At 45.1% G+C, this 18623-nt stretch overlaps 8 protein-coding genes across 8 annotated transcripts; 1 reads left to right on the forward strand and 7 right to left on the reverse strand.

The window, feature by feature from the left end:
• Window positions 1-3289, reverse strand: K450DRAFT_271275 (uncharacterized protein; the record flags this gene model as incomplete). The annotated part of the gene is made up of 7 exons (XM_051593001.1): window positions 1-41; window positions 107-219; window positions 455-616; window positions 696-828; window positions 1314-1347; window positions 1426-1566; window positions 1643-3289. 7 exons carry the CDS (start codon window positions 3287-3289, stop codon window positions 1-3), a joined length of 2271 nt encoding a protein of 756 aa, XP_051445170.1.
• A 3005-nt stretch (window positions 3290-6294) lies between these two features.
• K450DRAFT_238487 (uncharacterized protein) lies at window positions 6295-7296 on the forward strand. The gene is made up of 2 exons (XM_051588602.1): window positions 6295-6852; window positions 6916-7296. Exons 1-2 carry the CDS (start codon window positions 6648-6650, stop codon window positions 7071-7073), a joined length of 363 nt encoding a protein of 120 aa, XP_051445171.1. The 5' UTR covers window positions 6295-6647; the 3' UTR covers window positions 7074-7296.
• A 51-nt stretch (window positions 7297-7347) lies between these two features.
• Window positions 7348-9591, reverse strand: K450DRAFT_238490 (uncharacterized protein). Its single transcript, XM_051588603.1, has 9 exons — window positions 9321-9591; window positions 9043-9258; window positions 8889-8975; window positions 8346-8816; window positions 8232-8264; window positions 8009-8161; window positions 7840-7938; window positions 7544-7772; window positions 7348-7479 (listed from the first exon to the last, which is right to left on the reverse strand). Exons 1-9 carry the CDS (start codon window positions 9576-9578, stop codon window positions 7454-7456), a joined length of 1572 nt encoding a protein of 523 aa, XP_051445172.1. The 5' UTR covers window positions 9579-9591; the 3' UTR covers window positions 7348-7453.
• Window positions 9592-9692: 101 nt separating this feature from the next.
• Window positions 9693-10689, reverse strand: K450DRAFT_238492 (uncharacterized protein). The gene is made up of 2 exons (XM_051588604.1): window positions 10473-10689; window positions 9693-10396 (listed from the first exon to the last, which is right to left on the reverse strand). The coding sequence occupies exons 1-2, from the start codon at window positions 10550-10552 to the stop codon at window positions 9847-9849; spliced, it is 630 nt and encodes a 209-aa protein (XP_051445173.1). The 5' UTR covers window positions 10553-10689; the 3' UTR covers window positions 9693-9846.
• Window positions 10690-11089: 400 nt separating this feature from the next.
• On the reverse strand, window positions 11090-11567 carry K450DRAFT_238493 (uncharacterized protein). The gene has a single exon (XM_051588605.1). The coding sequence runs from the start codon at window positions 11530-11532 to the stop codon at window positions 11305-11307; it is 228 nt and encodes a 75-aa protein (XP_051445174.1). The 5' UTR covers window positions 11533-11567; the 3' UTR covers window positions 11090-11304.
• Window position 11568: 1 nt separating this feature from the next.
• Window positions 11569-13742, reverse strand: K450DRAFT_238495 (uncharacterized protein). Its single transcript, XM_051588606.1, has 2 exons — window positions 12739-13742; window positions 11569-12668 (listed from the first exon to the last, which is right to left on the reverse strand). The coding sequence occupies exons 1-2, from the start codon at window positions 13529-13531 to the stop codon at window positions 12046-12048; spliced, it is 1416 nt and encodes a 471-aa protein (XP_051445175.1). The 5' UTR covers window positions 13532-13742; the 3' UTR covers window positions 11569-12045.
• Window positions 13743-13744: 2 nt separating this feature from the next.
• Window positions 13745-16382, reverse strand: K450DRAFT_238499 (uncharacterized protein). The gene has a single exon (XM_051588607.1). The coding sequence runs from the start codon at window positions 16331-16333 to the stop codon at window positions 13991-13993; it is 2343 nt and encodes a 780-aa protein (XP_051445176.1). The 5' UTR covers window positions 16334-16382; the 3' UTR covers window positions 13745-13990.
• An 877-nt stretch (window positions 16383-17259) lies between these two features.
• K450DRAFT_209180 (uncharacterized protein) lies at window positions 17260-18228 on the reverse strand. Its single transcript, XM_051584773.1, has 3 exons — window positions 18076-18228; window positions 17566-17953; window positions 17260-17500 (listed from the first exon to the last, which is right to left on the reverse strand). Exons 1-3 carry the CDS (start codon window positions 18207-18209, stop codon window positions 17477-17479), a joined length of 546 nt encoding a protein of 181 aa, XP_051445177.1. The 5' UTR covers window positions 18210-18228; the 3' UTR covers window positions 17260-17476.
• Between the last annotated feature and the right edge of the window lie 395 nt (window positions 18229-18623).

Here is an 18623-nt window from a genome sequence, read left to right on the forward strand (position 1 = left end):
TTATATTTGATGTTTCTTGGCTCTGGCTTCTTGTACTTTCCCTAAAAGACACAAATATGTTAGTATATTACTCTTTCTAAATGGATGTCTTAAGTGTAGTCCTTACCAAGGTGCAAGAAGACAGCCAAAATTATATGCATCGACGTTGCCAAGCTTGAAAGATGCGCTTGAAGAGCCAACCGATAATTGGCACGGCAGTCAGGCTCAGTGAGGTTAAGACTACGTTAAAGAGGTAGGTCAGATAGGTGTAGTAGAAAATAATGTCAGTCAAGCATTTGATTATATGTTACCTGAAGACTCATACAATGGATGTATGCTTCCAAAGGAAGAGAAAGAAAAAAAAGCAACCTGGGAACAGATTGATTATTTAGTGGTTGATGTCAAAAAGGAGGGAAATGTGACTGATAAAATACTGACCATTTCTATCTTCCACCTTCATTTGCTGCATACAGACTCTGGTATGCAGCATCCAAGGGCCGTCCCTTCTCCAACGGCGCCGGCTTTCTCCAAAGATTGTTGGAGAGGAAACCTCATGTCCCAACCCACCCAGCCTATGACATGAGGTCTGCGGGCCAAATTGGCCCAAGAGCACAGTCGGCAAAGTGCCGAAGAGGAGCTGCGAAGTTCAGAGCGGTTAGTATGGGTATACATATTGCAAAAACTACTTCTCATTTGCGACGTAAAATTGTACATACCTCTTATCCCGAAGGACAATGATAGGACCCAACAAGACAGCGTTTTTTGGGGCATAAACGAAAGCCCAGAGAACAGAAACACAGAAGAGAACAGAGGCACTGGATTTTTTTTTGTTTTCTCTTTTTTTAAAATCTGAAAAATTGTTGATTAGAGTAAGTGCACTGAATTAGGGATGCAAGACGTTATCATAGAGGCTAATATCGACTTACTTTTTTTTTTTATAGGATTTTGTACTTTTTTTTTTTCTACATGATGAAGAAGGTCAGTCAGTATGTTAATGCAATAGAATACCATATTGAAGAAACACATGCACAGAGATAGAAATATCTATACTTACTTTTTTCAAATTTTCTACTTTTTTTTTTTGTTGCTATGATATGAAACAAGAGAGCGGTTAATGGATGGACATTTGTTATTGCTTTCGGGCCGAATTCCACTTACTTTACAACGCTATCTTGTTGGGGACAAGAAACAAGCTACTGAGAGCTTCTGCGGGAGCGACCCTAATGACAGAGAGAATATAAAAAATGGTGAGTTAAATCATATAGACATTTGGTTTAAAACGTTGCTATATACTTACAGCGCCCCCGCTTAGCCGGCAGGATCAAAGATCCCACCGGCAACAACCTCCGAATCGTCGCTTGAATATCCCTACCAAATTTTAAAAATGTTAAACAGGATAGTCAGTTAGAACTTCAAAGGACTTATGAATAAAAGGTAGGTACTTACGTCCGAGGGAGCGCGCTCCTCAAGGACGGCAAACGGCGTTCGGAGGTTTTGCTCCTCCCTCTCAGCCCTTGGGGAACCAGGCTGAGAGCTGGCATCCTCCAGCACTTGGAAATCATCCAAGGGCTGGAGTGTGTCGACGTCCTAAAGATAGAGTACGATGTTAACAAAATTCTTTTTTCTAGGAACTTTGATTACATAATATAAAGGGGCTACTTACGTCTTCAACGTCGTCGACCAGCACACAGACAGGACCATTTACTGGGCTGAGGTTGGCCTCAAGCTCCAATGGGGAAATGGTCCCGTCTCGCGATGCCATGGGAGGAGTACTATCCCGCGACGATGAGCTCGCGGGACCACAATGCTGCCATACAGTCATCGTGGTGGTGGTGGCTTTAGAAGCCACCAAAGGCAAAAGAACGGAAGGATCCAGCGAGGAACGAGAAGAAGGAATGGTGGGGGTGGCGGGCTGCAACTCTGAGCCAGCAGGTTGCGTTGGCACCGCCACCCGGCGACGAACTCGACGACAGCGCGCCGATGGCGAAGGAGAGCGGCTCCTGCACCAAGAACGGGAAGCAGGAGCCGGAGAAGGAGAACGGAACCTCGAAGTGGAAGACGAAGCTTGGCAGAAGGTGAACTCCCGCGAACGAAAGGCAAAGCGACCAGTGGGCATCGCGATCTTCCTGAGAGTGGGCCTCTCAGGAAGTTTGCCTGACGAACCGGGAGTTCCTGGCAGCGAAGAGCCAGGAGAGGAAGAAGCGCACGCCAAAGCTGCAAAAGGTGCAGTCTCGCGATCGACTGCCTTACCCTTCCAGCGAGAAAGTCCAGCAGCAGGAGGAGAAGCCTCACGAGAAGCAGGCAAAGATGCCAAAGGCAAAGCAGCAGCCGACAAAACCGGAGAAGAGGAAGGCCGCAAAGGAACAGCAGCCAAAGTGGCTTGGGAAGACGACCACACACCACAAGGTGCAGAAGAAGAAGCGGGAAAAGACTCATCGCAGGGCACAGAAATGGCGGGAGAAGACACACCGCAGGGTACAGAAATGGTGGGAGAAGACACACCGTAGGGTACTGAAATGGCGGGAGAAGACACACCGCAGGATACAGAAAGTGCGGGAGAAGACACACCGCAAGGTACAGAAATAGCGGGAGAAGACACACCGCAGGATACAGAAATAGCGGGAGAAGACACACCGCAGGATACATAAATAGCGGGAGAAGACACACCGCAAGACGCAACAGTAAAAGAAGAAGGCGAGGCCGAACGCACTGGTGAAGGCGTGGCCAAGCGAACGGGAGAAGAAGAAGGAGAAGGCGACGCCAAACGTCCTCGCACAACAGCAGAAGGAGTGAGTGAACGAGGAGACGAACATTCCCAACGGCTTCGTCGAGGCGGAGAAGGCGGAGAAGGCGAAGCCAAAGCTAAACGTCCTCGTGCAACAGCAGAAGGGGAGGGAGAACGAGGAGACGAACATTCCCAACGGCTTCGTCGAGGCGAAGAAGGCGGAGAAGGCGAAGCCAAAGCCAAACGTCCTCGCGCAACAGCAGAGGGAGAGAGAGAACGAGGAGAACATTCCCAACGGCTTCGGCGAGGTGGGGAGGGTGGACAAATGTCCATTGCCTCTGGCTGGTTGGTGGATCCCGGGGCTGGTGGACATTCCACCGCCTCTAGTTCATGAGGCTGGTCGATGTCCATGCGGACATCGAGGGGTGGAATGTCCACAGCCATTGACCTGGGACGCCAACGAAGGAGACGAGAAGGAGGACGAGGACGTGGAGGCCGGATGGTGGTGTAGCGGCGGTGGTTTTGGGCTAGATAGCGTTTTAAAGCAACTACGTATGCGCGCTTTGATATACGTGAGTGGCTCATTGTTAAAGCTTGCAAAGGTAAAGAAGTGCAAAAAAAAAAAAGGATTTTACCCGGTTCTTATAGTATTTTCTTCCGCGGACATCTGCATTTCATAAATTTTTAACATGGCATCCTATCATGCAACACATTGGACTTATTTTATTATAATTGAGATTATAGATTCGATGATATTGATGGCAGCGTCTCGGACAACGTTCCCTCCTGACATTCATTAGCATACTAAACATTGCCGCTGCAACTGGGAAAGACAAGTCTATCAGACAGGACGAAAGACGAGAAATAACTGGGGGAACCTCTTTTTACTTTGATCCCCCAAACAAAAATGCCCACGACAAACCAAATTGCCGGCTTCCTGTATGTTTCATACTAAGGTAGTAGTGATAGATGCCAAGTAGCAAAAGTCCAATCCGGTTTATATGCGCATACATCGTACGTTCTCATTTGCTGCAGCAGAACAGACACTGCTAATGCTAGCACTGCTTTGAAAACATGTGTCGTCAGTCCGAGCCACAATAGCAAGAATATCCAGGTAGTGTAAGAGCAGAAGCGATACTATCTAGTATAAGCGAATTCGTTAATAGGATATAGTAATGCCAGCATCTTTTCCAAGACAAGTTTATTGAAATAAAGTAGAAGTTACAGATTGGCATATTATCGATTTGTCAACATTGAACTCTTCCTCGGACTAAGCAGATACAAACTGGTTACAGGTAATTGTCTGACGTATAGTAGATAATGAGAGGCTTAATGTAAGGTATAGAAGATGTTCCTTCATGAATAAAAGTGAGAATAAGTTTACTAGAAGATGGCATAACATAGAACATTAATCAGTTTATAAGATACACTGAATGCTCCGCTTAATTGGAATGAAGACGTTCACTAGAAAATGCTGCATGTAGAAAATTTACCTATCAAGGTGCGAGTGGCACATAAGGTCCTATAAATTCACCAGAATATCAAGAAATGAATACATGGAGGCCATCCTAGACGAGTTCCCCACAAAGTATTGTCCAAATCGATCATTGGTCTAGCAAGATCGAGGTTATCTATACTGTATCGAATCCACAACTTCGGCAATATGAATACTAACTATTCATTTACCTGCTCATCTAACCAGTCCAAATTATGCATTATGCCACGGATAACATCGTGTGGGTCTTCACTTTTGGTGGTTTGAGGGATGTTTTCCAGAGCCGCGGTCTAGCATAGGCCTTGAGACATCAGAATAGAACGGCGCCCTGAATTGAGTACTTTTCATTGGATGATCCGAATAACCGGTTGAGCATCCTCGGGATAAAGCATCAATGCCATGGATACAGCCCAAATAAAGAAAACAGCTTGGCACTTAAAGGAGGGCTTGAAAGGGAAGTGAAATAGGCGAATGTTCTTCTTTGCAAAATACAGACGATATGAGCAGATGAGGGCCCGCAACTGTTGCTGTTCTACCAGCCAATTCATAAGCAATGAACTGGTTTACTACTTTGCTCGAAGAATATAGAGTACGAGGTAGTCGAAGAAAGCCCCAGTCCATTCGCTGACATATAGCAAACATCGCTGTTCCAATAATGTGATGGAGGCATGAATGATGAGTTCATGTTTTATGCTGTACGACCTTCTTCAAACCCTCGGAACGGTTGAGCAGAGGACTACGTCAGTTTGCCAGTGTCGATGGACATAGTCACTGCATGAGTAGCAGTAGGTGCCAGAAGGATGAACACCCGCTGCTGTATGTAGCGAACGATATATCAACTAATCTTTAAAAAATATCAGATGTTTCATTGATCAAATAATTTAATTAAACCAATGACATTACCTCAATTTTCTAAACAGTGTGTGTAGATTGATGCTACATCTGTTGCGTACAGTAGCTGTAAAAAACCTTGATAGTTGAAAATCGGCTCTGAAGAAATTTGACACTTGTCTTCCATCCACCTCTTTTGTAAAATGGCGTTATATAACTACCAAAGGAGACTCGGATACAATATAATATGTAGGTATGGGATCACCAATTATCAATGGAACGCATGTCAGCATAAGTAGGCTACTTGGTTTTGAATGAGAACAATGACTTGCCATTAAAGATCTAGTAACATAAATAGAAGCCCAAACGCCACAAATTTATTAAAGATTGTCAATGTTTGATGTGAGAACTTTAAATCAGGGATTTCGTATGGAAGATCCATCAATATCAGATTCGCGTATCAACATCCTCTACCAGCGTAAATTACGGAATTAGTCCCATATAGTTTCGCTGTGGCTACTGATTCATGGTGGTGGATACCAATTCGAAAATGTGTTTCGCAGACGATGTATAAATTGATTGAGACAATTTCCATCATCCTTTACTGGTCTTTCTTTATAAATAAATTCCTTCAGTTACTGTTAAAAATGTTGCAGTTCATAGATGAACCAACGAAGAAAGTCACTTCTAAACTATTTTGTACCTCTCGATGGGTACCGCTAATCAAGGCAATTTGGCTCACCGCATTTCAAGTCAGTCAGATATGCCCTGAATTAATGTCAAACCTTGAAGTCAAAGCGGCGAATGCTAAAGGTATGGTATCACTACACAAAAAGATAACCTCAAAAAAGCCACAGCAATGTGTCATGTTAATCAGAATGTTTAGCAATAGGATGTCGAAGCTCCCATTCTTGGTCGTTGGAGATGCCGTTCGGGTTCCTGACTGCGATCTGCAAAAGATCGATGAAGCATGTGAGGAGAATCTGCAAAAATATTTTGTAGACTTTGGGCACAGAATAGCTCCAAAATGGCTACTCTGGTGGTAAAATTGCCCTACCAAGTAAAAAAGCCAGGTTGTCGGTGGCAGCAATATATTTTTTATTAAGAAAAATAAAAAGGAGGGGTTTCTCTCTATGTGCGGGCAATCCAGCATCAGCCACAACCGACGTGGCGGGTGGACAAATCACGTGCAACTTCAAAATTCCACTCAGGGAGGTAAATGGCTGCTCAGCTGAAATTACTGTAACCTCCTTTTTCTGCCATGGTACGTTAAAGAGTCCCATTGCTAGATTACACATGTTCGATATACGATGAAAAGCCAGCTACCATCGACAAACCTCTTCGGCATCGATTGATCACTACGGATGCGTTGTCCTAGCAACTTTCAGGACCATGGGGCGATGGATGGATGAGTGTACAGAGCCTATCCATCCATCCATCCGTCCATCCATGTAGTCATCCACAGATACGAATACCATCAGCATCCGTCATGCGATTACTAGCAACACACTTCTCACTAGAAGCCATATATTATCGTCCTGATGAGCGACATTCAGATTGACCCTAGAACCTTGAATGTTATATGTCCAATGCTCGAATTGAACCAATTTAACTGAGATGTTTTTCTTTTTTCACTTTCCACAGACCACCAAGAGAAGAAATAACGGACGTAACAAGCACGGCCGTGGCCACGTCAAGCCCGTTCGCTGTCTCAACTGCGCTCGCTGCGTCCCTAAGGACAAGGCCATTAAGCGCTTCACCGTCCGCAACATGGTCGAAGCTGCTGCTGTTCGCGATCTTGAGGATGCCTCCGTCTATGAGGGTGAGTACGATTTCATAATGGCGCAGTAGCCTTCCACGCTTTGACTGATTTGTTCCATCATAGTCTATGCCATCCCCAAGTTGTACATCAAGCTTCACTACTGTGTCTCTTGCGCTATCCACTCCAAGGTTGTCCGTGTTCGCTCCCGTGTCGGTCGTCGCAACCGCGCCCCTCCCCCGAGATTCAGATTCAGCAAGGTAAGCAACTACACCCATACTTGAACAGATGCTGGTGAACGATATTGAATTGTATTTTTGTAGGATGGTAAGAAGGTCCAACCCAAGGCTTAAGATCTGACTTTTGTCAAACTGGCTATTGACTAGAACGCGCGCCCCAAGATGTAGTCATCTTGTAACGCTGCTGCCTTGTCAATATTCCATACAAAACGAACTATATACAATAAAAAAGCATTTTCGAAAATTGTATTCATTGGTGGTATGAAATGCGAGGTGGTGCGATCAAAGTTGTACCAGCTGATAATAAGACACAACACATCGAGAGGGGGACCGAAGGGGTTTTATTCAATGAAGTGGAAAAAAAAAGAGGGAGACAGGGTTGATATCTAACATATGGCAAAATTGATCAGCAAGCGGTCGAGCAACTATTCTTGGAGTTGAACATAGTTGGCTATAGAGATGTAGAGGTTTAGAAAGGATGGACAAGAGCATGTTACCACACATGGATCACTTACCAGGGAATAGACCAACAGCAGAGCCATCAGGCGCTAAACCTGACCACCAATCGTCTGACACAAACTGGATATCACGAATGACTTGGTTTTCTGCAAAGGAGATTTCATTTTCTTCACCAGCATCGTAGTCATAAAGCGCAACGGCCGAAGGACCCTCTGGTTCTGCCGGAGCTTCCGGTTCAACTGGTTCGGGAACATGGGTGGTTTGTGCAGGAGCTTCGTGCTCAGGCTGTCAACAAATGTATAAGTTTTCATATGCTTAAAAAAGTTCATTAACATACACTCGCGCTTCCTACCTGAGTTTCCAAAATCTGAACATAGTTGGATGGGAAAAGACCAGATCGACTACCGTCTTCACTTGTACCCGACCACCATCCTTCATCCAGTTGTTCAATCTATCAGCCAAGCATTAGTTTAAACGATCTACCCTATAACCCCAGTAGTAGCTATCAGTCAGTAGCTTACATTGTGAATAATTTCTCCTTCGACCATGCTAATTTCGTTCTCTTCCGAAGCATCGTAAGTAAAGAGTACAACGGCCGAGATTCCGTTGGCTGAGTGAGGATCAACAGCTACCTCAGCAGCGTGCCCGGCAGTTTCAGCTGCATGTTGAGCAGACTGTAGGGAATAACAGTGAGTACACCAAATCAAAAAAAAAAAAATGTGTTACATGCATATTTCAGCTTACCGCTGCAAGATCGGCTTCAAGCTGAGCTTGCTCCTATAGGATACAATGAGTGAGCGAGGAAATCTACACAAACAGAGCTGTTCATTATCATATCACGGTGACTGCATTCCATACCTGTTGTTGTCTAGCCTCATCTTCTTCAAGTTGACGTCTGTGTTGCTCTTCCTCTTCCTGCTGCTGGCGAGCTCTTTCTGCTTCTTGCTCTTCAGCCAGTCTACGTTGGCGTTCATCTTCTTCTGCTTGCTGCTGATGGGCTGCTTCCTCTTCCTCCCGTTGCAGCTGGCGTTGATGCTCTTCTTCTTGTCGTCGACGTTCTTCCTCTTCACGCTGTTGTTGCTGTCTCTGAGAGTCTTGGTCTTGTTGCGCTTGGTAAGCTCTGGATCGTTCTTCCTGTCTCGCAGCCTCTTCACGGGCTCTCTGTTCGCGCTCTGCTGCCATGGCTTGCTCGCGTTCCTGCGCCTCTTGTTCAGCTCTCTCACGTTCAGCACGGACTTGATCAGCCTTGCTTTGATCACTCTCCTGTGAACTACCCCATCGATCAGCTAACTTTCCAGGATTGGTGCGAACAGGTTCATGGACCGAGTTCTTCATATAAAAGCAATGTATAAGTTCATATGGCAAAAATTAAAGGAGCATGCCAAGGATTGGCTGACTTACAACAGGAGCGGGGGCCGGTTCGCTCTTCATGGTCTGACGTTGCATAGTAGCGATGTCTGGGATTTCGGTTCTCTTGTAGACCGAATTCTATGGAACAGGGGTGAGCACACATATAAAAAATCAAAAGAGCTGGTCAATCAACATGGGCTTTTACCACAGGAACAATAGCAGGTTCAGCTCGTCGGGTTTCCTTATGGAAACTATAGTTTGCCCCCGAAGATGCCGAGACACGCTTCATGATAGCCTCGGGGTCCACGTCGCCTTCATTTCTAGCGTTGATTTGAATATGGAAAGACTTGAAGAACTTTGAAACGTCGTTCAAGTGCGAGTTGAAAAGACCTTTGCGTGATTCGGGCACACCAGTACCACACTACAACGAAAGGGTTAGCAGGAATGGAACAGCACGTTTGCATGGAGTAGTTTGTATTTTACCCAAGCAATGAAAACAAGCTTTGGCAGCTCGGTGTTAGGGTCCTTCACTCGTGCAAGTGCATACTGGATTCTTCCGTCGATGAATTCCTCACTGAGTTCTTCGAGGCCATCTTCACCGGTTGCTTGAACTTTCAGATCATTAGTGCCTTTGTCATAGGTGTATATGAGCCAGTTGACGGAACTGTTGTTGTCAATGACTTGCTCGTATGCGTTCTTGAGTTCTTTTGAATGAGCCGAAAATCCTACTTGGAGACTCATGATGATTGTAAAGGTAAAAGTGTTTGCGACGTCATGTTGGACAGCGTCTTTCTTGGTTATGAGGGGCTCTCCGCATTTTGAAACGCCGCCATGCACACTCATTCAATTCAATGGTTCCTGGGTTAGATATTTTTGAATTTATTGATTACACATAAAGATGAATTAGATCATATACAGAGTTGAGTGTGATAATATGTTACAAAGCATATTGCATACAATAGTAGTGGGGGGGTTTGTTTTTTTTGTACGATAGGGATTCGTTTTACATTTATGCAACGCCAGCAGCACGAGCGTGGGCATTAGCTTGTGCATGGAGACGGTCAGCTTCTCTCAAATGGGCAACTTGCTTGTATTCTCGGTTAGCGGCTTGTTGTCTCTCGATACCTCTCATCTTCATGCTGTGGCTGCAGAACATGCCACCGAAGAAAGAGTCCATCTTTCCCTTGGTCTTGAGTGATCTGGCATGAGAGTTGCTGGGAGTGGCACCGTTGACACCGTTGACACCGTTGGCGCCATAAGCTCCGTGACCAGCGGCAGCAGTACCTGCAGCAGCAGTGGCGGGAACAGCAGCGTTATTGGCATGAGTGTGATGGCCAGGTGCAGTGGCGGCAGCAGCAGCTCTGCTGTGGCGAGCCTCTTCTTCCTTGATAGCGGCTTCACGCTTGTGCTTGTCATGTTCATGAAGTCCAAGACCAACACCACCAGCAAGAGCAGCATCACGAGCCTTGTGATCGTGGGTCTTTTCGGGGTGCTTCTTATCCTCTGACTTTTCGTGATGGCGAAGAGCGTAGTCGACACCTCCGGCGGCAACAACATCTCTGAAAAAAAAAAACCAATGTGGCGTTCATTTTCTGCTCATCAACAATGGGAGGATAGATGAGGCTATCAGCTTACCTTAGACCGTGGTGGTTGTGAGCATCCTTGTGGACCTCAGCATTAGATTCGTTGTGAACTTTTCTTCCAAAGATACCCATGTTTTGATTGTTGATTTGATTTGTTGTGTGTTGTGAATAATGGTGCCTAGAAACTCAAGACGTTGAAAGCATTTATACTCTTTTGTCTGAGCATTAAGCTACTGACACCATTGCCGAAAAAGGAAATTGCATCACTCCTGACATCATAATGAAACCATTCCAGTTACCGAATGCAGATCTAAAGGGCAAGTTCTTTAGTGGAGAAGTGTCTGAGCGGCAAAGAAGTCTATTACGTAGTGGACACAGAGTTTGCTGGAACAGATGATCGATCCGTGCAAGATCAGTTTTACAGTGGTGCTTGGCTAGGCATGCAAAACGGGGGAAAAAGCTACTCATAGCTCCCTGCCTAACTTGACCGGCTTGGGCCCTACCGTCTCAAAAAATAATAATGCCAAGGGCTAGAAATGGTGGCACCATTTACAGCTTGTAGAAGATGATAGAATGTGCACCCTATCCTGAGCCACACCTCGATTCGGTTAATGACGAGTGAGGCATCCAGCCAGCCAGGTACAAATGTTTAATTAACTTTTTAGATAAGCGATGATGAGTGTTCGCCTGGGCAACGATATTATTAAATTGGGAGGATCTGGCATGGTTTTATGTGGTGGTGAAAAACACGGCATTATGAAAATTGCATGTCATTGGGAAAAAATTGCGAGAACCATAACCTGCCAAATGTGGGTGACTTTGGAGGTCAGGGCGTAATTACTTTTTATATTTGCTGCCAAGCTGATGTGTTTTGAGCCATGCTGTCACTCCGCCAACGAAGTGATGGGGGTCAACAACAAACAATCAAGGTGGTGGATCAATAGTCGTTTCATGAGTACTGGATGCTGGTTTGCGGTCACTGAAAAAAAGAAAAAAGTTGTTTTTCCTACAGACGCTGTCGACAAATGAAGTGTGGAATACACTGGGTCAACTGGAGTCGGCAGGTTGGTAAGGTTGCAAATTAATAAAAGTGCCATCGAATGAAATGGCATGTGTGCACCCACACTATCCAACCTGGATGATCCATTAACTTGTTTGTACCCATCCGTCAAGTTGACAGAGGGCTGAGATAGAAATCGTATGAGAGAGGGTTTATTTAAACTATAAGTTTCGCCTGAGCACTGACACTGCTTCCTTGACAAGTTATACAAACGAAAAAAAAAAATCAAATCAAATCAAAACAAGAAGGATTGGAAAGGAAAGAATTTGTACGAGAAAATGATGGGAAGTGGGACGAAGGAGCGGGAAATATAAAAAGAGAAGAGGCAGCGGATGAGCTCGATCCTACTACCACTCTTTCAGTATACATAAAATATATATATGCCAAACAATAAGCACAAACACCCATCATGAATACATGTGGAAAGGGGGGGGGGTGCGTGTGTTGGCCTGGGGGAGGATGCTGTACAAGGAGTGAATGCATATGTGTTGTGCTATGATGTGTAGGTCATTCCATTCAATTCACAAAGGGGAGGGGAACAACAAAACATAGAAGAAAAAAGACCTTATGGCCAAGACAGATCTTCACCAGGATTACCCAAAATCGGCATACTAGAGTACCTATGGAAGTTATTGATGGATTCTTCGTCGTTGGACCAGTCAAAGTTGACCAAAGAAGAAAAGGGCTGTTGGTCATCTTCCTCTTCCTCTTCAATCATGTGTATCTTGTTGGATAGTTCAATGTTCAGGGCAGCCAATTGCAAAATCTGAGCACGAAGTTGACTCGCTTCACCGGTCAACATATGCTGTCTAAGTTGGGTGGCTTGAGCATTTTCCGTGAAATCGCCACAACGAAGCCAGCCGTCGGGACCCATATCCATGAAAAAATGAGGCACATCCGTTATATCGATGACAATTTCAGCTGCACCGGGGGTAACTTGTGAGATCTGATAGTCGATACTGGAAATACTATCAAAGGAAATATCCATTTTGAAATGGTATTCTTCGGTCCGAATATGCCAGGAGAACAGCCTTTCCGTCATATTATATTGGAGTTGTAAGTCATCTTTTTTGAAGCAAATACGATGCCATGATCCAACCGTAATGGTATTGGCCAAGAGATAACCATCGGTAGTGAAGTCAGAGGTGGAAGAAGGTTCCATGCTACTGCTGCCGGCCGTATCTGGGTCTAAGCAGAAAATTTTAAAGTTTAAACATGGCCATTCTAAATTTTGCCCACGCCGAGCCCTTCCACTTACCATAGCGTCGACCACTCTCATCGGTCATATCGGACGTAGGCGAAGAAGAAAATTGCGAACCATGTCGATAGGTTTGAGGTGGTAAAGAAAACGATTGTTTAGGCTTGGAGATGGGTAGGAGATAAGACGTGGGTGTGGGCGGGGGGTGATATAAAGGCTGTTGACTTTGCATCATGTCCGAAAAAGCCAGCGAAGCCATGCCATCCGTCAATTGTTGATCAGGTTGCGGCGGCTGCTGATACAATGGCCTTGGGTATGGGCGATAACTGTGGTGAGGAGGTGCAGTGGGAGGTGGTGCCATGGGATAATAGGGATAATTCCAGTGCGGAGGTAAAGCATGTGCAGCTGGTGAATAAACAACCGGTGGCGGCATGTCCTTTGCCATATCATAACTCCACGCACGATGGAAAGGCATTCGAGCGGCTACTGAGCGAGGGGGTTGTACGTTGGGCTGGGCCATAGGCTTGTCCACCGGTCGCTTATTGGAAGGTGGCAAACTACATGATGCTTTCTTGGCGGAAACCTGTTGTTCCTCCTTCATTTTGGCTCTCTTTTTCAGCAGTTTCACCTTGGCGCGTCGGTTCTGAAACCAGATCTGGATGCTCCGCTCCGACATACCTAGGTCGTCTGATAACTGTTTTCGAAGCTTACTATCTGGAGATGGTCTCTCCGTGAAGGTTTCTTCCAAAACCCGTAGCTGATTGAGCGTAGTTCGAGTCCGTTTGCGAGTGCCGATTCTAGCGTCGTCATTTGAGAACTGTTCTGGCGACGGGGATGGTCGATGATTATCCATGGGCCAGGCGATGAAGAGACAGGAAAGGGATAAAGAATTGAAGAATGAATGGGAAGAGCAGGAAGGGAAAGAGAAAGAAAAGAAAGGGTTTCCTTTTGCTTTTATAAATTCACCCAAAGGAAGCCTTGATATTTAAAAAAGAAAAAAACCTTGCTTCGCAGAGGGAAACTTTGATCAAAATGGATTTAGCTTCTTTCTTTTGGGATCTTATCTCCGCCACGGCCTTCTGTTCAATTTGGTCAACATCACCCACACCAGAAATTTTTTTTTTTCTATTTTTTGGTTTCTCTGGAGGAGGTCAACAAACGGGTTTATTGGAGGAAGGCAAAAAGTGTACACCGGTTTAGCAAAAGGAATGAACGAAGCAAAAGGAAAAGTTCTATCATACACACACGTACATCTTCTCACGTATGAAAAAAAGAGAGAAAAAAAAAAAAGAGCTGGGCTGGGGGCAACCAATCATGTGTGACTTGCAGGCAGTCTATGAAGGAGATCTCGAAAACCAGCTTCATCCCAAAATATGCCAATGACATAGTATACAAAATCACACGCCTGTGTAATCATTCTGACCGCTACCGAGGCTCTACCAAAGGCCTTGGCTTTACGTAGTAATCGATCTCCAGTGTACCAAGGCTTCTTCAAAGTCCGGTGTAAAGTCACTGGAGGAGCAGGCTGAGGAGGCGAACGTGGTGGTGGTGGTGTAGGTCGGCTTTTAAGTCCCGACGACACACGATTGGTACTGGTGGGACAGGCCGTCAATGTGACAGGGCTGTCCTGCACCGGAATGCCCAGGACAGTCTCTATTTCGACTTGCAAAGGAGAGGAGGGATCTTCTTGGAAGCATGGCGAAAGAACTTCTAGCATATATTGACCTTGACCTAGCTCCGCCATATCCAATATGTGCTCTGGACGGCCTTGGGTTAAGCCTACGGTTTTGAGCTTCACACCAGAGGGTCCAAAGGAGGATGGGCGGCCGAATTTGTCAAAAACTTCCACTACGAAAAGGTGGGTTTTGGAATTGGCTTCCAGCGTTGACCACATTGGATGGAGCTTGGCCATAGCGGGGGGTCCGACGGTGGTAGTTGAATTTGACAGGTGGAGCGTGCTCGTCGTACTACCTTGAAACAAACAAAATACCACAACAAATGGGATAAAGATACCCATGATCCAACGGATGAGGTTAATCTTCATGCTGGAAAGGTGAAGGCTCGCTTTGCTGTCACTAGGTGAGGTTGTTTCCATGGATTTTCGCTTGGCCCGTATGATGTCACGCACCGTTTCTCGCTTTACGGCCATTTCTCTGGATTTCTTCAGAGCTTCGTACACGGCCTTTTTATCAACCGAAGCAAATTGTTCGACAGTAAGAATCTGCCAAGGGGCAGGCATTAAGCTTGACGTTTCCCAATCTTCTTTATGGGTGTTATCGGGACTGCCACGCTGTCGTCGATGAAAAGACGGTCGACCAATTTCCAAATTAAGTACGTCAAGGCATTGAATACGATATTCAGCAAACATATTGGATAGATACGTTCGATTCTCCATCATCACTTGATTATAATCTGCATTACTGTGGTGAGAATCATGCCATCGATGGTGTCGACCATTGGTTCGAATAGGTGAAGTGCGTCGTCGGCTGGAACCTCCTGTGGAGCCCGATGAAACAGAAATAGGGGTATCGTGGTTTGGTTCATCCCGATGAATGCTAATATCACCACCTACAGGTTTTCGTCGCTTGGTGGTTATTAAGGAGGATAAGATGGGAAGCACAGGGATACCAAGTTGCCGCAGTTTCCAAAGGAGAATCATGTCATCTTCAATCTCGTTTTGACGTTCCTCGTCATTTTCAAGGCCACTGTAAAAGTATACAATGAGATCCACACCATCCGGGGTAGGATCAGGATATATGTAGCCTTCGAAACGATGAGAGCGACGTTGGGACGATGTCTCAGTAGAGTCATGCAATTGTTCGGTGTCCATGTGCTGTATCACATAGTCATAGATAGTGTCTGTCGAAGCATTTTTGAATTCTCGCTCGCTACTCCTGGTAAAATCGGCTTCAATGATAGCCAGTCCATTATCTTCGTAGGTTTCGATAGGCTCATCTACTGAGTCGTTATCATCGTCAGCGGCAAAACGTGCGGTGGTGGATAATGGCAGGACATTGTGTTTTCTTTCTTTGAAGAGACTGGGATCAGTATGAAGAGTCGAGCCAGAAAAGACTCGTTGATCAGTGGCGGACACATCGTCTTGCGTCTTTAGGTCATACTTTGCGTCTGGTGGGCGTTGTAAAAAAATTTCCGCTAGGCCTTCTGAGAGCTTTCTCAATATATTGGATTTGTCATTTTCACTGGCGCTGCCCATGTAAAGGACTCGAATAATGGTAGGGGCGGGAGAAAGTGATGTGGCTTTGGAGGTGCTGGTCAAGGTCACTGAATCAGGTAGTAGTAAGCTACTGCTGTCAGATGCTTCGCTTTCACTTTCGTCATCTAACATAGGGAAATGCGTTCCGATAGCGTGGAGTGTCGGCGTGCCCTGATCGCTCATAAGTTGCAAAAGTGCGTCAGGGTCAACGTCAGGGTTGTCTGACAGTTCCAGTGAGGGGTCATGTGTATCGGTATCTGATGCCACCGATGACTCGTCACTGTCGTCCAATGTAGAATGTCGAGACGGTAATAAAGCGTCTTGGAGACCATCGTCGGCTAGTAGGTCGTATTCGTCTGTGGTTGTATTGCTTATAGAACTCAGCTGTCTTTCAACTGGTTGTAGTGATCGGCTGCGGTTTGGCCTCGTGCGGCCTGTCATTTTTCTGTGGTTGGTAATGGACTGCGTTTGTTTAAAATAGGGGAGATCTGACAAAAAGAAGCTCAGGTCAGATGGTTTTAAATTAAGGTGGACAAAGCGGGTTTTGGAAATAAAATGCAGAGAAGTAGAAGTGGAAAAACTTCAAAAACGCAGAGGCCGCTATTTTATAACATTCTTGGCTGATACCACTGCTGCTGTGCTGACATGTCAAAGCTCGAAAGTGTGCTTGTCCAGCCGCCCCCTTGGTCACCTCCTGATCACTGCCGCAGGCTGCTTTCATCATGATTTTCTTCATAGTCTTCTTCTCTCCATTTTCCCCAATTAAAACCACTTGTACTTACATAATAGTGCTGTCAACTTCAGGTTTCGGTGTAGTTAGAAAAGGCTGTTGGATACAGTCAATAAAACGGAGGTTGAAAAAAAAAGAAACAGTCGAAAAGGTCGTGCGTTACATGAAAACAGTGGCGATCCAGTTCAAAAACGTAGAGAAGAACGGTTGGTCAATAAGTAGTAGTATGTATATGAAAGAAAAAAGGGGTTTCGTTAGTCATCTTATCATGATAGGGAGGGTTGGCAAGAGGTTTGGATAGGCATAAAGTGCCGTACCTGGCGGAAAGATAGACGGAAGGAGTTGAAAAGGTGATAGATAGAACGGAGTGACGCTGATTCTGAACAATTGAGATTAGACGATGGAATATATGACGATTCTTTTGCGTTTTCGTAAAGTATATGAAGCGTACCAAGACTTTTACGAAGATGGATTGAAAAATGAAGGGCAAAAAACGAAAAGACCATTTGGGTCAGCGATATTTCTATGTGTCACGAGGCATAACCCTAACCCTGGGTGTGTCGTCACTGGTGCATAGCCCGTCTGCGACATTCTGTATATTTTAGTGGAACACGTTGGGGGATCAGAGCGAAAGAGAGGGGGTTTGGTGAAATGGGTTAACTTTATTCATACAAAAAGCAGTATGATTTCGAGATGCAGGGTGTAGTGGATGTTGATGGCTCCATAAAAAGTCCGATAAAAGACGAGTATATTACAACGATGACAGCAAAATGGGAGAGAAGGGAAGACTGACAATAAGTAGCTTGGCGCAGCCGACCATGTTAAACAATGTATCCTCGCCAAACAATTTTTTTTTACAACAAGTCGAAATCGTCCAACTAGATTCGCAACCGTATTTAGTATGAGTCCATTCCCACCTTTTCGCCCAGTTCCATATTCTTACCTTGTCGTTGTACTTGAGGATCTTTCTCTTGATCTTGGAGGTATCGACCCATGTCACAAAATCTTCCAGATTTCTTGTAACGAGAAATGCAGGGTCTGTGATCGTCTCGGGACCGACACGAACATGCCCCTGTTCCACAAAAGTGACCGCCTCCTTGACAGTTTCTGACATTTTCAGTCGGCACATGACGATAGGAAGCCTTCGTCTACAAAAAGCTGATACAGTGACTTTGTTGCAGTCCGAGAACTTGGCTGTGGAAGTGATAATGGCCATGGAATACAATTTGTCTAACAGTGCCTTTTCTTTATGTGCTCGAAATGGGTCTCGTGGGTCGAGCAGCGATATCCGATTGGCGAGTTGTTTGATGTTACCTGCCAACTTGTTATACCTAGAGGAAAACAGTAGAGTTATTAGTTTGAGCATTTCTTTTTCTTAACAGAACAGTATGATTGCAAAGTATTTTGCTCTATATGGGATGGCGACATGTTGAATTATCAAACGGTAACGTACTTGTGATAATCTTCTCGTTTTTGAAGGTGATAACGTCGAATGATCTTGATCTCTCTTACGTCGTCATCTTTCTTCCATTGCAAGAAGTCGACCTTCTTCAACAACTTCTTTTCGTGATGCTTGAGCTGTCTCATGACTTTGTACTGATCAATGAATCACAAATGTTAATAGCCAGAAAAAAAAAATCTCAACCAAAAAAATGTGACTGTGATCTTCCAAGAAAAGTCCTGTAGCGACGACGGAATCCACCCATTAGGTCAAACGACGAGCCAGTCTCAAATACTTCAGTACGCAACTAATAATCATGCGAACAAAAGTCTATGCTGATAGAAGAAACTAGTCGAAGTATCGAATTTTTGAAATGTATTGCTAAACTACGTCTTGTAGTTTTGATCGTCCTTGTGTCTCAAAGACGAGGATCAAATGGAGCTGAAGAAGAGACTTCGTATGATATAACATTGTGTTATACACTACTTTGTAATAACCAACAATTTCATATGGGCGCATGCTAGCTAAGCTCATATCTGAGAGTCTATACTGTCTTCAAT

This window comes from Umbelopsis ramanniana (assembly GCF_025399195.1).
Source record: "Umbelopsis ramanniana AG unplaced genomic scaffold K450scaffold_23, whole genome shotgun sequence".
Classification (NCBI taxonomy): Eukaryota; Fungi; Mucoromycota; class Umbelopsidomycetes; order Umbelopsidales; family Umbelopsidaceae; genus Umbelopsis; species Umbelopsis ramanniana.